At 41.3% G+C, this 18,095-nt stretch overlaps 1 protein-coding gene and 2 long non-coding RNA genes across 8 annotated transcripts; all 3 read left to right on the forward strand.

The window, feature by feature from the left end:
- Positions 1 to 2,554: 2,554 nt before the first annotated feature.
- Positions 2,555 to 11,046, forward strand: LOC118371727 (GTPase IMAP family member 9-like). The gene is made up of 2 exons (XM_035757299.2): positions 2,555 to 3,597; positions 7,439 to 11,046. Exons 1-2 carry the CDS (start codon positions 3,567 to 3,569, stop codon positions 8,530 to 8,532), a joined length of 1,125 nt encoding a protein of 374 aa, XP_035613192.1. The 5' UTR covers positions 2,555 to 3,566; the 3' UTR covers positions 8,533 to 11,046.
- A 667-nt stretch (positions 11,047 to 11,713) lies between these two features.
- Positions 11,714 to 13,298, forward strand: LOC127926651 (uncharacterized). Of its 6 annotated transcripts, none has more exons than XR_008124782.1 (3): positions 11,714 to 11,819; positions 11,876 to 12,071; positions 12,128 to 13,298. It is a non-coding gene; the product is annotated as an uncharacterized LOC127926651 (long non-coding RNA). The 6 variants fall into 6 exon arrangements; XR_008124783.1 differs by having other exon boundaries at positions 11,715 to 11,791; XR_008124784.1 differs by having other exon boundaries at positions 11,715 to 11,763; positions 11,904 to 12,071.
- Positions 13,299 to 14,541: 1,243 nt separating this feature from the next.
- On the forward strand, positions 14,542 to 16,537 carry LOC127926650 (uncharacterized). The gene is made up of 2 exons (XR_008124781.1): positions 14,542 to 14,939; positions 15,099 to 16,537. It is a non-coding gene; the product is annotated as an uncharacterized LOC127926650 (long non-coding RNA).
- The last annotated feature ends 1,558 nt before the right edge of the window (positions 16,538 to 18,095 follow it).

Raw genomic sequence — 18,095 nt, forward strand, 5'->3', positions numbered from 1 at the left:
TGTGTTCTCCCTCTACCCTCCCTCCCTGGTCTGTGTTCTCTCTCTACCCTCCCTCCCTGGTCTGTGTTCTCTCTCTACCTTCCCTCCCTGGTCTGTGTTCTCCCTCTACCCTCCCTCCCTGGTGTGTGTTCTCTCTCTACCTTCCCTCCCTGGTCTGTGTTCTCTCTCTACCCTCCCTCCCTGGTCTGTGTTCTCTCTCTACCCTCCCTCCCTGGTCTGTGTTCTCTCTCTACCCTCCCTCCCTGGTCTGTGTTCTCCCTCTACCCTCCCTCCCTGGTGTGTGTTCTCTCTCTACCTTCCCTCCCTGGTCTGTGTTCTCTCTCTACCCTCCCTCCCTGGTCTGTGTTCTCCCTCTACCCTCCCTCCCTGGTGTGTGTTCTCTCTCTACCTTCCCTCCCTGGTCTGTGTTCTCTCTCTACCCTCCCTCCCTGGTCTGTGTTCTCCCTCTACCCTCCCTCCCTGGTGTGTGTTCTCTCTCTACCTCCCCTCCCTGGTGTGTGTTCTCTCTCTACCCTCCCTCCCTGGTGTGTGTTCTCCCTCTAGCCTCTCTCTACCCTCCCTCCCTGGTCTGTGTTCTCCCTCTAGCCTCTCTCTACCCTCCCTCCCTGGTCTGTGTTCTCCCTCTACCCTCCCTCCCTGGTGTGTGTTCTCTCTCTACCTTCCCTCCCTGGTCTGTGTTCTCTCTCTACCCTCCCTCCCTGGTCTGTGTTCTCCCTCTACCCTCCCTCCCTGGTGTGTGTTCTCTCTCTACCTTCCCTCCCTGGTCTGTGTTCTCTCTCTACCCTCCCTCCCTGGTCTGTGTTCTCCCTCTACCCTCCCTCCCTGGTGTGTGTTCTCTCTCTACCTCCCTCCCTGGTGTGTGTTCTCTCTCTACCCTCCCTCCCTGGTGTGTGTTCTCCCTCTAGCCTCTCTCTACCCTCCCTCCCTGGTCTGTGTTCTCCCTCTACCCTCCCTCCCTGGTGTGTGTTCTCTCTCTACCTCCCCTCCCTGGTGTGTGTTCTCCCTCTAGTGTTAAACACTTAGTGTGAAACACCACATGATTAACACAGTGAGTAATGTTTTAATGTACTGTACGTCACAACTGTATTCATACTGTACCTCATTACTGTATTTCTACTGTACTTCATTACTGTATTTCTGCTGTACCTTATTACTGTATTTCTACTGTACTTCATTACTGTATTTCTGCTGTACCTCATTACTGTATTTATGCTGTACCTTATTACTGTATTTCTACTGTACTTCATTACTGTATTTCTGGGACAAGAACATTACTTTAACAATTACAAAGAGGGATTTTGTATCGTTGACCTACTGAAAGGGATATGGAGGGATTATATATTGTATAAATATAGAAGTCTATTAATTTGAAAGTAGAAGGGTTCCATTATACTGTATTAGAACACAACTGTGCTTTAGAACTAGAAGAGACTCCAATATCAACATGAGAAATTATGGTCAACTGTATAGACACACATATGCTGGGATTCAATCCAATACTGTATAGACACACATATGCTGAGATTCAATCCAATACTGTATAGACACATATAGGCTGAGATTCAATCCAATACTGTATAGACACATAGGCTGGGATTCAATCCAATACTGTATAGACACACATAGGCTGGGATTCAATCCAATACTGTATAGACACACAGGCTGGGATTCAATCCAATACTGTATAGACACATATAGGCTGAGATTCAATCCAATACTGTATAGACACATAGGCTGGGATTCAATCCAATACTGTATAGACACATATAGGCTGAGATTCAATCCAATACTGTATAGACACACATAGGCTGGGATTCAATCCAATACTGTATAGACACACAGGCTGGGATTCAATCCAATACTGTATAGACACATATAGGCTGAGATTCAATCCAATACTGTATAGACACACAGGCTGGGATTCAATCCAATACTGTATAGACACACAGGCTGGGATTCAATCCAATACTGTATAGACACACATAGGCTGGGATTCAATCCAATACTGTATAGACACACATAGGCTGGGATTCAATCCAATACTGTATAGACACACACAGGCTGGGATTCAATCCAATACTGTATAGACACACACAGGCTGGGATTCAATCCAATACTGTATAGACACACATATGCTGAGATTCAATCCAATACTGTATAGACACACACAGGCTGGGATTCAATCCAATACTGTATAGACACACATATGCTGGGATTCAATCCAATACTGTATAGACACACATATGCTGAGATTCAATCCAATACTGTATAGACACACATAGGCTGGGATTCAATCCAATACACATAGGCTGGGATTCAATCCAATACTGTATAGACAGACACACACAGGCTGGGATTCAATCCAATACTGTATAGACACATAGGCTGGGATTCAATCCAATACTGTATCGACACACACAGGCTGGGATTCGTAAGGTCGCTAGTTCAACTCCAGGAGCAGACAAGGTGAAACATTTGTCTGTGTGCCCTTGAGCAAGGCACTTCACCTCAATGGCTTCAGGGATGTCATTGATCATGTCTGACCCTGACTAAAGACTCTAGCTCTCTGTGGGTGTTGAGATATTCCAATGAATACCAGGCCTGGATACCAGTTCAGCAATGAAGATGGTGACTGAATTAAAGAACTTTGCGTCATCTTCCAAAATATAGTTTGGTGCGTCATGGGTGACTCATTTGTAACAGGTTTCAGTAAATAATTTTTGGTAGCATTTCTATGTTGAAGATTAAAACATAATTTGGTGCATTTCCCCCCACATTCCATTCAGTTCGCTTTATTTTTTATAATATATTACACTTGCTCTTTCTTGAATAAGTTACGCCATTTCTTTTCCCCCTCCCCCTAATGTATTCTGTGCCTCTACGGTTTATTGCTGTCTGTACTCGGAGTCCCTCTAATTCCTTTGTTAATAGAATTTATTTTGACCTTGCTTTTGTTTTAGAGATGAGTACTGAATTGCATGGCATCTAAAGGCACATTTACAAGTGTCCCATTCAAATAGGGGGACCTGCTGTACCGATGTTATGTCAGGAAAAGTAAGCAATCTGTCCTGGTAAAAAAATGTTGTCATCCAATAGGCTTTGATTACATTTCCAATATCCTTGCCCATGTGGAAATTCTGTAAGAGTAATATTTATGCCAATTATGTGATGATCCGACCGCATTCTGTCTGCTATCAACAATTAACTTTTGGTGGCAGCGAGAATGACATAAGAAAGTAGTCAAGATGACGAGCTTGATCGAGCCTCCGCCATGTATATCTCACTAACCTCCATATTTCCACTAGTTCCAATATATCCATGGTATTTGTGATTTCCTTAAATTCAGAAGGGCGCTAGTTTGTTGTGTGATTTCGTGCCACACCCGTTGAAGTAGGCTGGCCAAAAAGATAACATAATATTATATAAACAAGATGCTGTACTCCAGGCCACACCTGTAAAGTAGCCAATACGAACTATAGAGAGCAGCCATTTCAAGAGTTACAGAAAACCCACGAGCTGGTAAACTACAGACTGCAGCTATTTCAAGTGCAAACGCAAAGAAGAAGATGAACAGAAAGGCAAGAAGTGATCATCAAAGTGAGTACTACTATTGTGCTTTTATACCTGTCTATAATGTCAGTTTTGAGAGTGTTCTGAATGAACTCGACTCCATTCTATGAGCCCCAAAATGACGATCTCCTTCTCTGAATTGCCTTGTGAAACCCGAACACTAAGATCGTATTTTATCATGTAGCTTGGCAATGGAATAAGCTTTCTCTCACATTTTGGAGAGGTGTGTTGCCGCTTGGAAACACCTGTTAGACCTCTCACTCAAACCCTTGTCATTTTGTCTTGTTGCACCGAACCCAATTTACAATAATATTCTTATGTTACTGATTGTATCCAGAGTATTTTCAGATTTATAAAAGTACAGTAAATGTAAAAAGCACATCAAATCTACAGTGTAATTTCACTTGGAACATTTCAATGTCTTCTCCATGTTGGTTCGTTGTAATTGAATTGAAACGATATAGAAACATTGATTAAACCAGTGTGTACCCAGAATGACGTTTGGATTAAGTCTTGTGTCAGGTGTTGAGTCCTCACCTTAAGTCTAATAGGTGGCCGGGGTAGGCCGTCATTGTAAATAAGAATTTGTTCTTTAACTGACTTACCTAGATAAATAAAGGATAAATATATATTTTTTTAAATAAACCGCTACCTGATTTTCTTTTCATTGTGCCCTTGAGCAAGGCACTTAACCTCAATTGCTCCAGGGATGCCGTTGATAATGTCTGACCCTGTCTAAAGACTCCGGCTCTCTGTGGGTGTTGATAATGTCTGACCCTGTCTAAAGACCCCAGCTCTCTGCGGGGGTTGATAATGTCTGACCCTGTCTAAAGACCCCAGCTCTCTGTGGGTGTTGATAATGTCTGACCCTGTCTAAAGACCCCAGCTCTCTGTGGGTGTTGATAATGTCTGACCCTGTCTAAAGACCCCAGCTCTCTGTGGGTGTTGATAATGTCTGACCCTGTCTAAAGACCCCAGCTCTCTGTGGGTGTTGATAATGTCTGACCCTGTCTAAAGACTACAGCTCTCTGTGGGTGTTGATAATGTCTGACCCTGTCTAAAGACCCCAGCTCTCTGTGGGTGTTGATAATGTCTGACCCTGTCTAAAGACTACAGCTCTCTGTGTGTGTTGATAATGTCTGACCCTGTCTAAAGACTCCAGCTCTCTGTGGGTGTTGATAATGTCTGACCCTGTCTAAAGACCCCAGCTCTCTGTGGGTGTTGATAATGTCTGACCCTATCTAAAGACCCCAGCTCTCTGTGGGTGTTGATAATGTCTGACCCTGTCTAAAGACCCCAGCTCTCTGTGGGTGTTGGGATATGTGAGAAACACATGTACAAGTGTGAAACAGGACAAATAATAGCAGCTACTATCGTCACCATCTAGTGAGTCTGACCTGAAATAACCCCTGAACATCTCATGACTGATTTAATCATGGCAATTATCTACAGTTTCTCTTTCCCTGGTTGGAAACATGTAGAACTAGTTCATCATCATTCCATTCGATAACAATGGACATGTTCTAAAAATATAAGATATTTATCTAAAGAGACATCGGCACATGAGTCACAAATGGCACCTTATTCCCTTAATAGTGCACTACATTCTACCAGGACCCTAGTGCACTACTTTCTACCAGGCCCCTAGTGCACTACTTTCTACCAGGACCCTAGTGTACTACTTTCTAACAGGCCCCTAGTGTACTACTTTCTAACAGGCCCCTAGTGCACTACTTTTGACCAGAACCCTAGTGCACTATAAAGGGAATAGGGTGCTATTTGGGAAGAAGAAGAACCCCACATGTACCTCCCACAACACAAACATCCTTTTGAAAGGCAAGAGAGTGAAGCCTTTAGCATGAGTCAACTTCACCTGGGTTTCTGTGAGGCAGACGAGAGAATTGAAGGAGGCCGGTTTATAATCTGTGTCATTGCCAAACATACTGGCCTTTCAGTAACCTTCACATATGAACATTCTATCATTAATGAGGTTAAAGAGATCAGAGGATTTGATTCTGATTCAATAACCCTCATCGATACCCTTAAATCACAAGGGTTATGCAAATATTACAACTATCACCTTTTTTTAGTTCAACAGATCACATTGATGTGCGATTGCTAAGTAAATGTTTTGTAAGCTAAACTGACTTTTACACACACAGCCTACATTGAGCCATACTGGAAATGCATCTCCCGAGGAGAAGGACTGTGAGTCCAGAGGGAGTCATTCCATCAACACCAGCTACAGTGTTTATTGTATTTCAGGTCACACCTGTAGTCAAATCCATGTTCAACTTGTATATGGTCTAGTTGTTATCTACAAAGCTGTGTCTCTACCCTGTTCAACTTGTATATGGTCTAGTTGTTATCTACAAAGCTGTGTCTCTACCCTGTTCAACTTGTATATGGTCTAGTTGTTATCTACAAAGCTGTGTCTCTACCCTGTTCAACTTGTATATGGTCTAGTTGTTATCTACAAAGCTGTGTCTCTACCCTGTTCAACTTGTATATGGTCTAGTTGTTATCTACAAAGCTGTGTCTCTACCCTGTTCAACTTGTATATGGTCTAGGTGTTATCTACAAAGCTGTGTCTCTACCCTGTTCAACTTGTATATGGTCTAGGTGTTATCTACAAAGCTGTGTCTCTACCCTGTTCAACTTGTATATGGTCTAGGTGTTATCTACAAAGCTGTGTCTCTACCCTGTCCAACTTGTATATGGTCTAGGTGTTATCTACAAAGCTGTGTCTCTACCCTGTTCAACTTGTATATGGTCTAGTTGTTATCTACAAAGCTGTGTCTCTACCCTGTTCAACTTGTATATGGTCTAGGTGTTATCTACAAAGCTGTGTCTCTACCCTGTTCAACTTGTATATGGTCTAGTTGTTATCTACAAAGCTGTGTCTCTACCCTGTTCAACTTGTATATGGTCTAGTTGTTATCTACAAAGCTGTCTCTACCCTGTTCAACTTGTATATGGTCTAGTTGTTATCTACAAAGCTGTGTCTCTACCCTGTCCAACTTGTATATGGTCTAGTTGTTATCTACAAAGCTGTGTCTCTACCCTGTCCAACTTGTATATGGTCTAGTTGTTATCTACAAAGCTGTGTCTCTACCCTGTCCAACTTGTATATGGTCTAGTTGTTATCTACAAAGCTGTGTCTCTACCCTGTCCAACTTGTATATGGTCTAGTTGTTATCTACAAAGCTGTGTCTCGACCCTGTTCAACTTGTATATGGTCTAGTTGTTATCTACAAAGCTGTGTCTCTACCCTGTCCAACTTGTATATGGTCTAGTTGTTATCTACAAAGCTGTGTCTCTACCCTGTTCAACTTGTATATGGTCTAGTTGTTATCTACAAAGCTGTCTCTACCCTGTTCAACTTGTATATGGTCTAGTTGTTATCTACAAAGCTGTCTCTACCCTGTTCAACTTGTATATGGTCTAGTTGTTATCTACAAAGCTGTGTCTCTACCCTGTCCAACTTGTATATGGTCTAGTTGTTATCTACAAAGCTGTGTCTCTACCCTGTTCAACTTGTATATGGTCTAGTTGTTATCTACAAAGCTGTGTCTCTACCCTGTTCAACTTGTATATGGTCTAGGTGTTATCTACAAAGCTGTCTCTACCCTGTTCAACTTGTATATGGTCTAGTTGTTATCTACAAAGCTGTCTCTACCCTGTTCAACTTGTATATGGTCTAGTTGTTATCTACAAAGCTGTGTCTCTACCCTGTCCAACTTGTATATGGTCTAGTTGTTATCTACAAAGCTGTGTCTCTACCCTGTTCAACTTGTTCAACTTGTTAAATATTTTATCTAACTGTTATAATTTTAAAGACAATTTTAAAACCTGTGTGTTTCAACAGATTCAGGGCTGCACTCTGACCTAAGGATAGTTCTGGTGGGGAAGACTGGAGCAGGGAAGAGTGCAACAGGAAACACAATCCTTGGGATGGAAGATGCGTTTAAAGCAGAGGCGTCTCCAGTGTCTGTCACTTCAGAGACTAAGAAGAACATAGGAAAGGTGGATGGGATGATGATTGAAGTCATCGACACACCGGGGCTCTTTGACACATCAGTGGATGCAGTGAAGATGAAAGGAGAAATAGACAAGTGTATTGAGATGTCAGTCCCAGGACCTCACGCCTTTCTGCTGGTGATCAGACTGGGGCGGTTCACAGAAGAGGAGAGGAACACTGTGAAGTGGATCCAGGACAACTTTGGAGCAGAAGCCTCAAAATACACCATGGTGCTGTTCACTGGAGAAGATCAGCTGGGGAGGAAAACAGCTGAGGACTTTGTGAATAAGAGTAAAGAGCTCCAGGCTCTCATCGATCAATGTGGCGGCAGATACCACTTTTTCAATAACGTTAATAGAGTTGACAACCCTCAGGTCAAACAGCTGCTGAAGAAGATGGAGAAGATGGTGGAGGAGAATGAAGAAAAATTCTACACCCATGAGATGTTCGAGAAGGCCCAGGAAATACTGGACTGGGAAAATACTACGGTTGTGAAATTTTTAAAATCGTGGCCTGTACCTTTAAAAATAGTGACAACACCATTATGGATCCCTTTTGTTCTGAATCAGAAAAAAAAAAGAATTGACATGAAAAAAAAGCTCTCTGATCTTCTATGGGGAACGGATAAGATCAGGGATGAGATCAGAGAAAGGGCAGATTTATCGAATCAAGAAAATATAGTGGACTCAGGAGCAAATACAGGTTCTGATGTTCTTGTTTCAACTCCAGCCACCACTGCTACCCCTATCCTAGCCACTCCTACCCCAGCCAGCCCTATCCCATCCTCCTCTATTCCGGCCACCCCTATCCCAGCCTTCACCATGTCATCCACCTTTACAATCACCATTCCACCACTTGCAAATGCATATCTTTATCTGATAGTGGGAGCTGTTGTAGTCTGCATATTTGCAGTATTTGTAGGTCTATCTTTGATGGGTTAGAAGTTACAATAGATGCAGTGCATTCAGAAAGTATTCAGACCGCTTCTCTTGTTCCACATTTTGTTACGTTACAGCCAGTTTCTAATATGGATTAAAAAAAATATTTTCCTCTTCAATATACACACAATTCCCCATAAAGACAAAATAAAAACAGGTTTTTAGAAATGTTTGCAAATGTGTGAAAAATAATATTTACATAAGTATTCAGACCCTTTGCTATGAGTCTCAAAATTGAGTTCAGGTGCATCTTGTTTTCATTTATCATCCTTGAGATGTTTCTACAACTTGATTGGAGTCCACCTGTGGTAAATTCAATTGATTGGACATTATTTGGGAAAGGCACACCTCCGTCTAGATAAGGTCCCACAGTTGACAATGCATGTCAGAGCAAAAATCAAGCTATGAGGTTGAAGTAATTGTCCGTAGAGCTCAGAGACAGGATTGTGTCGAGGCACAGATCTGGGGAACGGTACCAAAAAACGTCTGCAGCATCGAAGGTCCCCAAAAACACAGTGGACTCCATCATTCTTAAATGGAAGAAGTTTGGAATCACCAAGACTCTTCCTAAAGCTGGCCGCATGACCAAACTGAGCAATCGGGGGAGAAGGAAGGGCCTTGGTGAGTGAGGTGACCAAGAACCCGATGGTCAGTCTGACAGAGCTCCTCTGTGGAAATGGGAGATTCTTCCAGAAGGACAACCATCTCTGCAGCACTCCATCAATCAGGCCTTTATGGTAGAGTGGCCAGATGGAAGACACTCCTCAGTAAAAGGCAAACATTTATATTAACATACAATATATTCCTCTTATAATTATAGCATTAACTTTCTCATCAGATCAGTATCTCAATGCATTCTTAGTCTAAATGACTATACATTATAAAGTGTGTAGACCTCCACAATCAACCTGATACCCCAAAATATACAATTTTAGACAAGTCTAAATCAATGACGGGTACAGTTGGCCAACCCCCCCTTTCATTCTTCTGGCGTCTCTTCATTGTCTTCTTCAGATAGCTTCACAGTTCAAAGTGGATGGTCCATGATAATGTCCCAATTCCAATGTGTCACTTGGACCGCCACCACCTTATGTATTTTCCATTTGCTAACCAGTATATCAGCAACATGAGAGAAGTTTAGAACGGATCTCTCTCCATGCTCCTCCACGTGGTCCTGTCGCACTCCTGAGAGAAAAGGCATGAGAGAAAAGGCATGAGAGAAAAGGCATGAGAGAAAAGGCATGAGAGAAAAGGCATGAGAGAAAAGGCATGAGAGAAAAGGCTGTTGATACCTTCAACTGGATACTGTGTGGGTTGCTGGCTCTGACTCAGGTCTCATGGTAGAAGTGGTGAAGGACAGGGCCGTAGTGAACGCCATTGTTGCCATTACGTCACACTGGTTAGAGGGGGTTTGAGGCTCACACTGTTCTAGGCCAAATGATCCCTGCCATGCATCTAGATACCACCTGGGGTCCCTATCGCCAGAACCAGAACAACAGTTTAGTTTAGGGCATTTCTGATTCAAACAGATCAGATGATACAGTGTCCCTTTTAAGTGGAATAAACACCTTCTAGAAAAAAACCTTTCAAGTAATCCTATCTTTCCAACCTGTTGCATTCATTTAGTCTAAATATAAAACCTGTTGCATTCATTTAGTCTAAATATAAAACCTGTTGCATTCATTTAGTCTAAATATAAAACCTGTTGCATTCATTTAGTCTAAATATAAAACCTGTTGCATTCATTTAGTCTAAATATAAAACCTGTTGCATTCATTTAGTCTAAATATAAAACCTGTTGCATTCATTTAGTCTAAATATAAAACCTGTTGCATTCATTTAGTCTAAATATAAAACCTGTTGCATTCATTTAGTCTAAATATAAAACCTGTTGCATTCATTTAGTCTAAATATAAAACCTGTTGCATTCATTTAGTCTAAATATAAAACCTGTTGCATTCATTTAGTCTAAATATAAAACCTGTTGCATTCATTTAGTCTAAATATAAAACCTGTTGCATTCATTTAGTCTAAATATAAAACCTGTTGCATTCATTTAGTCTAAATATAAAACCTGTTGCATTCATTTAGTCTAAATATAAAACCTGTTGCATTCATTTAGTCTAAATATAAAACCTGTTGCATTCATTTAGTCTAAATATAAAACCTGTTGCATTCATTTAGTCTAAATATAAAACCTGTTGCATTCATTTAGTCTAAATATAAAACCTGTTGCATTCATTTAGTCTAAATATAAAACCTGTTGCATTCATTTAGTCTAAATATAAAACCTGTTGTTTAACAAATCTAGGACCTTTAAAAACGTTGGTGCGGTCTTATCAGCTTAATATTCAGTACTAAAACATTTACTTGGATCTACTTTAACTTGAAACACTGTTCCACATAATGGAAACCAATTATCATTGTTATATATTCTTGCTTAAATCACTGGTGAAGTTGTAAAAATCATCTCCCATTCTTCTGCACCAAATGTCCCACTGTGTCACTTACAGCCCGCTCGAGCCTAGCGGGCACCACTCGCTTTCACCCGCAGACTAAAACGTTTCATTATTAGAGTCTATTCAAAACCACTAATAACATATTCCCATTCACATACTGTCAACAATCATTACATTTTAAGTTATCAATTGTGATCATGTTCACAGTTCTAAATTAGTCCTTCAATTTCAACTAAACAAGCTGCTAAATCGTTCAGTTGAAATCTTAAAACAAACTGGCTGCTGTATCTAGCTAAGCAAATGTTGGTATAATTGAATTATTGTTTAGTCATTATTCATAAAATTCCTAACAGCAAACCATAGCAATAGTTGAGTTCCAATCAGAAACCCAGATTTTAGTATCATAGACCCTATGCCTATAGAAATACCAAGTCAAAATGACAAATCCTGCAAATAGACCAATTATAATGGTTTGTAGTTTTAACATCTGGCCCATAATAATGACAATTACCAGAAAATAGCCTTAAAGTTCATCCAAGTGTTTCTTTGCAAAGATTTCACATGTGCAAATGGGATTTAGCAGTCGACGAGTTGAATTGACATTCATTGGTTTGGAAACAGATCTGCCGAGTTTAATAAAAGTGGATGTCTTTTCCTTTCTCCTCGAAGATTATTATTTTGATGGAAAACCTCATTTGGCTTCACGGCAGTATGGTCAGGTCTTCTACTCTAGGGCAGTACGGTCAGGTCTTCTACTCTAGGGCAGTATGGTCAGGTCTTCTACTCTAGGGCAGTACGGTCAGGTCTTCTACTCTAGGGCAGTACGGTCAGGTCTTCTACTCTAGGGCAGTACGGTCAGGTCTTCTACTCTAGGGCAGTATGGTCAGGTCTTCTACTCTAGGGCAGTACGGTCAGGTCTTCTACTCTAGGGCAGTACGGTCAGGTCTTCTACTCTAGGGCAGTACGGTCAGGTCTTCTACTCTAGGGCAGTACGGTCAGGTCTTCTACTCTAGGGCAGTACGGTCAGGTCTTCTACTCTAGGGCAGTACGGTCAGGTCTTCTACTCTAGGGCAGTACGGTCAGGTCTTCTACTCTAGGGCAGTACGGTCAGGTCTTTTACTCTAGGGCAGTACGGTCAGGTCTTCTACTCTAGGGCAGTACGGTCAGGTCTTCTACTCTAGGGCAGTACGGTCAGGTCTTCTACTCTAGGGCAGTACGGTCAGGTCTTCTACTCTAGGGCAGTACGGTCAGGTCTTCTACTCTAGGGCAGTACGGTCAGGTCTTCTACTCTAGGGCAGTACGGTCAGGTCTTCTACTCTAGGGCAGTACGGTCAGGTCTTTTACTCTAGGGCAGTACGGTCAGGTCTTCTACTCTAGGGCAGTACGGTCAGGTCTTCTACTCTAGGGCAGTACGGTCAGGTCTTCTACTCTAGGGCAGTACGGTCAGGTCTTCTACTCTAGGGCAGTACGGTCAGGTCTTCTACTCTAGGGCAGTACGGTCAGGTCTTCTACTCTAGGGCAGTACGGTCAGGTCTTCTACTCTAGGGCAGTACGGTCAGGTCTTCTACTCTAGGGCAGTACGGTCAGGTCTTCTACTCTAGGGCAGTACGGTCAGGTCTTCTACTCTAGGGCAGTACGGTCAGGTCTTCTACTCTAGGGCAGTACGGTCAGGTCTTCTACTCTAGGGCAGTACGGTCAGGTCTTCTACTCTAGGGCAGTACGGTCAGGTCTTCTACTCTAGGGCAGTACGGTCAGGTCTTCTACTCTAGGGCAGTACGGTCAGGTCTTCTACTCTAGGGCAGTACGGTCAGGTCTTCTACTCTAGGGCAGTACGGTCAGGTCTTCTACTCTAGGGCAGTACGGTCAGGTCTTCTACTCTAGGGCAGTACGGTCAGGTCTTCTACTCTAGGGCAGTACGGTCAGGTCTTCTACTCTAGGGCAGTACGGTCAGGTCTTCTACTCTAGGGCAGTACGGTCAGGTCTTCTACTCTAGGGCAGTACGGTCAGGTCTTCTACTCTAGGGCAGTACGGTCAGGTCTTCTACTCTAGGGCAGTACGGTCAGGTCTTCTACTCTAGGGCAGTACGGTCAGGTCTTCTACTCTAGGGCAGTACGGTCAGGTCTTCTACTCTAGGGCAGTACGGTCAGGTCTTCTACTCTAGGGAAGTACGGTCAGGTCTTCTACTCTAGGGCAGTACGGTCAGGTCTTCTACTCTAGGGCAGTACGGTCAGGTCTTCTACTCTAGGGCAGTACGTTCACGACTTAGTTTTTATTGAATTGTTTCCAAGAAATGTTAGTCTCACCCTATTCGATTTGTCTTCGTTTGGGATCCTGTATCCGTCTGCCGGCCCCATCTGGAGGAGCCTGGGAGGGTTGCCTTGAATCACACCTAGAGTGATTCCCATGCACGGTTGACCCTGGTCCCCAGGAGTCGTCAGCAGACAGAGATAAGGATCCCATCCTTAATGTTGTGGAAAATTCTTTATTAAGTGAGAGAGACTTTGTTAAACCCCCCCCCCCCGGATAAATTTCTCAGATGCAAAGACGATTAGAAACAAAGAGATGTGTTATACTCCTACAGGCTATCTTTATCTCAGGTTACAAACACCAACTCATTCTAGGTTTTATCACCAAGCCATCATAAATACATTTTTAGCACCCAACTAAGTCACACTCACACAGAAGAGAGAGTTCTCATCAAAGCAATTCGATCCACAAACAGTATTAAATCATCATCTTGTATTTTTCTACCATAATGGGGAGAAGGTTCACCTTCCAACAGGACAACGACTGTAAACACACAGCCAAGACAACGCAGGAGTGGCTTCAAGACAAGTCTCTGAATGTCATTGAGTGGCCCAGTCAGAGCCTGGACTTGAACCCGATCTAACGTTTCTGGAGAGACCTGAAAATAGCTGTGCAGTGACGCTCCCCATCCAACCTGACAGAGCTTGAGAGGATCTGCAGAGAAGAATGTGAGAAACTCCCCAAATACAGGTGTGCCAAACTTGTAGCATCACACCCCAAGAAGACTGGAGGCTGTAATCGCTGCCAAAGGAGCTTCAACAAAGTACTGAGTAAAGGGTCTGAATACGTATTGAAATGTGATGTTTCAGTGTTTCTTTTTTATACATTTGAAAAATAATCTATACAACTGTTTTTGCTTTGTCATGAAGAGTGCATTGTGTGTAGATTGATGAGGAGGGAAAAAACAATTTAATCCATTTTAGAATACGGCTGTAACGTAACAAAATGTGGAAAAAGTCAAGGGGCCTGAATAATTTATGAATGCCCTGTATATTTACAGTATATACAGGCTTAATGTTGATTAGTTAGGAGTACCAATAGATATATTTACAGTATATACAGGCTTAATGTTGATTAGTTAGGAGTACCAATAGATATATTTACAGTATATACAGGCTTAATGTTGATTAGTTAGGAGTACCAATAGATATATTTACAGTATATACAGGCTTAATGTTGATTAGTTAGGAGTACCAATAGATATATTTACAGTATATACAGGCTTAATGTTGATTAGTTAGAGTACCAATAGATATATTTACAGTATATACAGGTTTAATGTTGATTAGTTAGGAGTACCAATAGATATATTTACAGTATATACAGGCTTAATGTTGATTAGTTAGGAGTACCAATAGATATATTTACAGTATATACAGGTTTAATGTTGATTAGTTAGGAGTACCAATAGATATATTTACAGTATATACAGGTTTAATGTTGATTAGTTAGGAGTACCAATAGATATATTTACAGTATATACAGGTTTAATGTTGATTAGTTAGGAGTACCAATAGATATATTTACAGTATATACAGGTTTAATGTTGATTAGTTAGGAGTACCAATAGATATATTTACAGTATATACAGGCTTAATGTTGATTAGTTAGGAGTACCAATAGATATATTTACAGTATATACAGGTTTAATGTTGATTAGTTAGGAGTACCAATAGATATATTTACAGTATATACAGGTTTAATGTTGATTAGTTAGGAGTACCAATAGATATATTTACAGTATATACAGGTTTAATGTTGATTAGTTAGGAGTACCAATAGATATATTTACAGTATATACAGGCTTAATGTTGATTAGTTAGGAGTACCAATAGATATATTTACAGTATATACAGGCTTAATGTTGATTAGTTAGGAGTACCAATAGATATATTTACAGTATATACAGGCTTAATGTTGATTAGTTAGGAGTACCAATAGATATATTTACAGTATATACAGGCTTAATGTTGATTAGTTAGGAGTACCAATAGATATATTTACAGTATATACAGGCTTGATGTTGATTAGTTTGAAGTACCAATAAATAGGGAAGGTTGAGAAATCCACTATAGATAGTTTAGTGATGGAGTTGATTAGAGTACTGTAGCGAGAAATGTTATACTGTACTGCATGTGGTCACTAGTAGTAATGTTAGTGTACTGCATGTGGTGTCTAGTAGTAACGTTATAGTGTACTGCATGTGGTTTCTAGTAGTAATGTTATAGTGTACTGTATGTGGTCACTAGTAGTAACTTGTGGTAATGGTATAGTGTACTGTATGTAGTCTCTAGTAGTAATGTTATAGTGTACTGTATGTGGTCTCTAGTAGTAATGTTATAGTGTACTGTATGTGGTCTCTAGTAGTCATGTTATAGTGTACTGCATGTGGTCTCTAGTAGTAATGTTATAGTGTACTGTATGTAGTCTCTAGTAGTAATGTTATAGTGTACTGTATGTGGTCTCTAGTAGTAATGTTATAGTGTACTGCATGTGGTCTGTAGTAGTAATGTTATAGTGTACTGTATGTAGTCTCTAGTAGTAATGTTATAGTGTACTGTATGTGGTGTCTAGTAGTAATGTTATAGTGTACTGCATGTGGTCTCTAGTAGTAATGTTATAGTGTACTGTGTGTGGTCTGTAGTAGTGATGTTATAGTGTACTGTATGTGGTCTCTAGTAGTAATGTTATAGTGTACTGTATGGGGTAGAGGTTCATCAAAGAGAAGGACAATAAATAAAATAAAATAAAAAATAAAATAAATCAAATTGAGCACACAGCCATGCAATCTCCATAGACAAGCTCAGTGATTTTCCATGTGGCACCATCATAGGATGCATCCTTTCAAACAAGTCAGAGAGCAGGACAATTATAACTTGACCTTGGAAGATCAGCCATTTTGATTACGAGTATCTATATTCCAATGGGTTTATTGCAGCATGAAATTGTTTGTTTGCTTATGGGGAGTTTTTTTTTAAAGTAATCAGTTCAACTTTATTTCACATATATACTTTTATTATGTCTTCAATAATTCTATGATAATAATCTATTTAAAAATAACATTCATTTACCAGTTAGCCATCTGTATGTTATGGTTGATTACTTAAGTATTGTTAATAAAAGTATTTTAGATCAATGAAGCTGTTTTGATTTTAATATCTTTGATGATTTGAGGTGACAGTTGTATCTAGTGTTGTATGACGTTTCCATATTGTCAATAAAAATATAGTAAAATACTCTTTCTTTCTTGCTAAAGTCTGTTTGTTCAGGGAAGTGGAGGAAAGAACAGGAGACAGAATGAGAGTGGATATGAATATGAATATCCATATAGAAGTCAAGAAGTCAGGAAGAAGGAGATTTAAGGTGGTTTGATGAAAGCAACTGCAGTAGTTATTTTGGATGGTAGCAGATCCAGTAGTAGTTCAGAAGGTGGTACTGTAGCTGCACCAGTAGTAGATCAGAAGGTGGTACTGTGTAGATCAGAAGGTGGTACTGTAGCAGCTCCAGTAGTAGTTCAGAAGGTGGTTGTGTAGCAGCTCCAGTAGTAGTTCAGAAGGTGGTACTGTAGCAGATCCAGTAGTAGTTCAGAAGGTGGTACTGTAGCAGCACCAGTAGTAGATCAGAAGGTGGTACTGTGTAGATCAGAAGGTGGTACTGTAGCAGATCCAGTAGTAGTTCAGAAGGTGGTACTGTAGCAGCACCAGTAGTAGTTCAGAAGGTGGTACTGTAGCAGCTCCAGTAGTAGTTCAGAAGGTGGTTGTGTAGCAGCTCCAGTAGTAGTTCAGAAGGTGGTACTGTGTAGATCAGAAGGTGGTACTGTAGCAGCTCCAGTAGTAGTTCAGAAGGTGGTTGTGTAGCAGCTCCAGTAGTAGTTCAGAAGGTGGTACTGTAGCAGCATCAGTAGTAGATCAGAAGGTGGTGCTGTAGCAGCACCAGTAGTAGTTCAGAAGGTGGTACTGTAGCAGCACCAGTAGTAGTTCAGAAGGTGGTACTGTAGCAGCACCAGTAGTAGTTCAGAAGGTGGTACTCTAGCAGCTCCAGTAGTAGTTCAGAAGGTGGTACTGTAGCAGCATCAGTAGTAGATCAGAAGGTGGTAGTGTAGCAGCACCAGTAGTAGTTCAGAAGGTGGTACTGTGTAGATCAGAAGGTGGTACTGTAGCAGCATCAGTAGTAGATCAGAAGGTGGTACTGTAGCAGCACCAGTAGTAGTTCAGAAGGTGGTACTGTAGCAGCATCAGTAGTAGATCAGAAGGTGGTACTGTAGCAGCACCAGTAGTAGTTCAGAAGGTGGTACTGTAGCAGTACCAGTAGTAGATCAGAAGGTGGTACTGTAGCAGCACCAGTAGTAGTTCAGAAGGTGGTACTGTAGCAGTACCAGTAGTAGTTCAGAAGGTGGTACTGTAGCAGCATCAGTAGTAGATCAGAAGGTGGTATTGTAGCAGCACCAGTAGTAGTTCAGAAGGTGGTACTGTAGCAGCATCAGTAGTAGATCAGAAGGTGGTACTGTAGCAGCACCAGTAGTAGTTCAGAAGGTGGTACTGTAGCAGTACCAGTAGTAGTTCAGAAGGTGGTACTGTAGCAGCTCCAGTAGTAGTTCAGAAGGTGGTACTGTAGCAGCTCCAGTAGTAGTTCAGAAGGTGGTACTGTAGCAGCTCCAGTAGTAGATCAGAAGGTGGTACTGTAGCAGCACCAGTAGTAGTTCAGAAGGTGGTATTGTAGCAGCACCAGTAGTAGTTCAGAAGGTGGTACTGTAGCAGCACCAGTAGTAGTTCAGAAGGTGGTACTGTAGCAGCACCAGTA

Source organism: Oncorhynchus keta, unplaced genomic scaffold (genome assembly GCF_023373465.1).
Source record: "Oncorhynchus keta strain PuntledgeMale-10-30-2019 unplaced genomic scaffold, Oket_V2 Un_contig_8024_pilon_pilon, whole genome shotgun sequence".
Classification (NCBI taxonomy): Eukaryota; Metazoa; Chordata; class Actinopteri; order Salmoniformes; family Salmonidae; genus Oncorhynchus; species Oncorhynchus keta.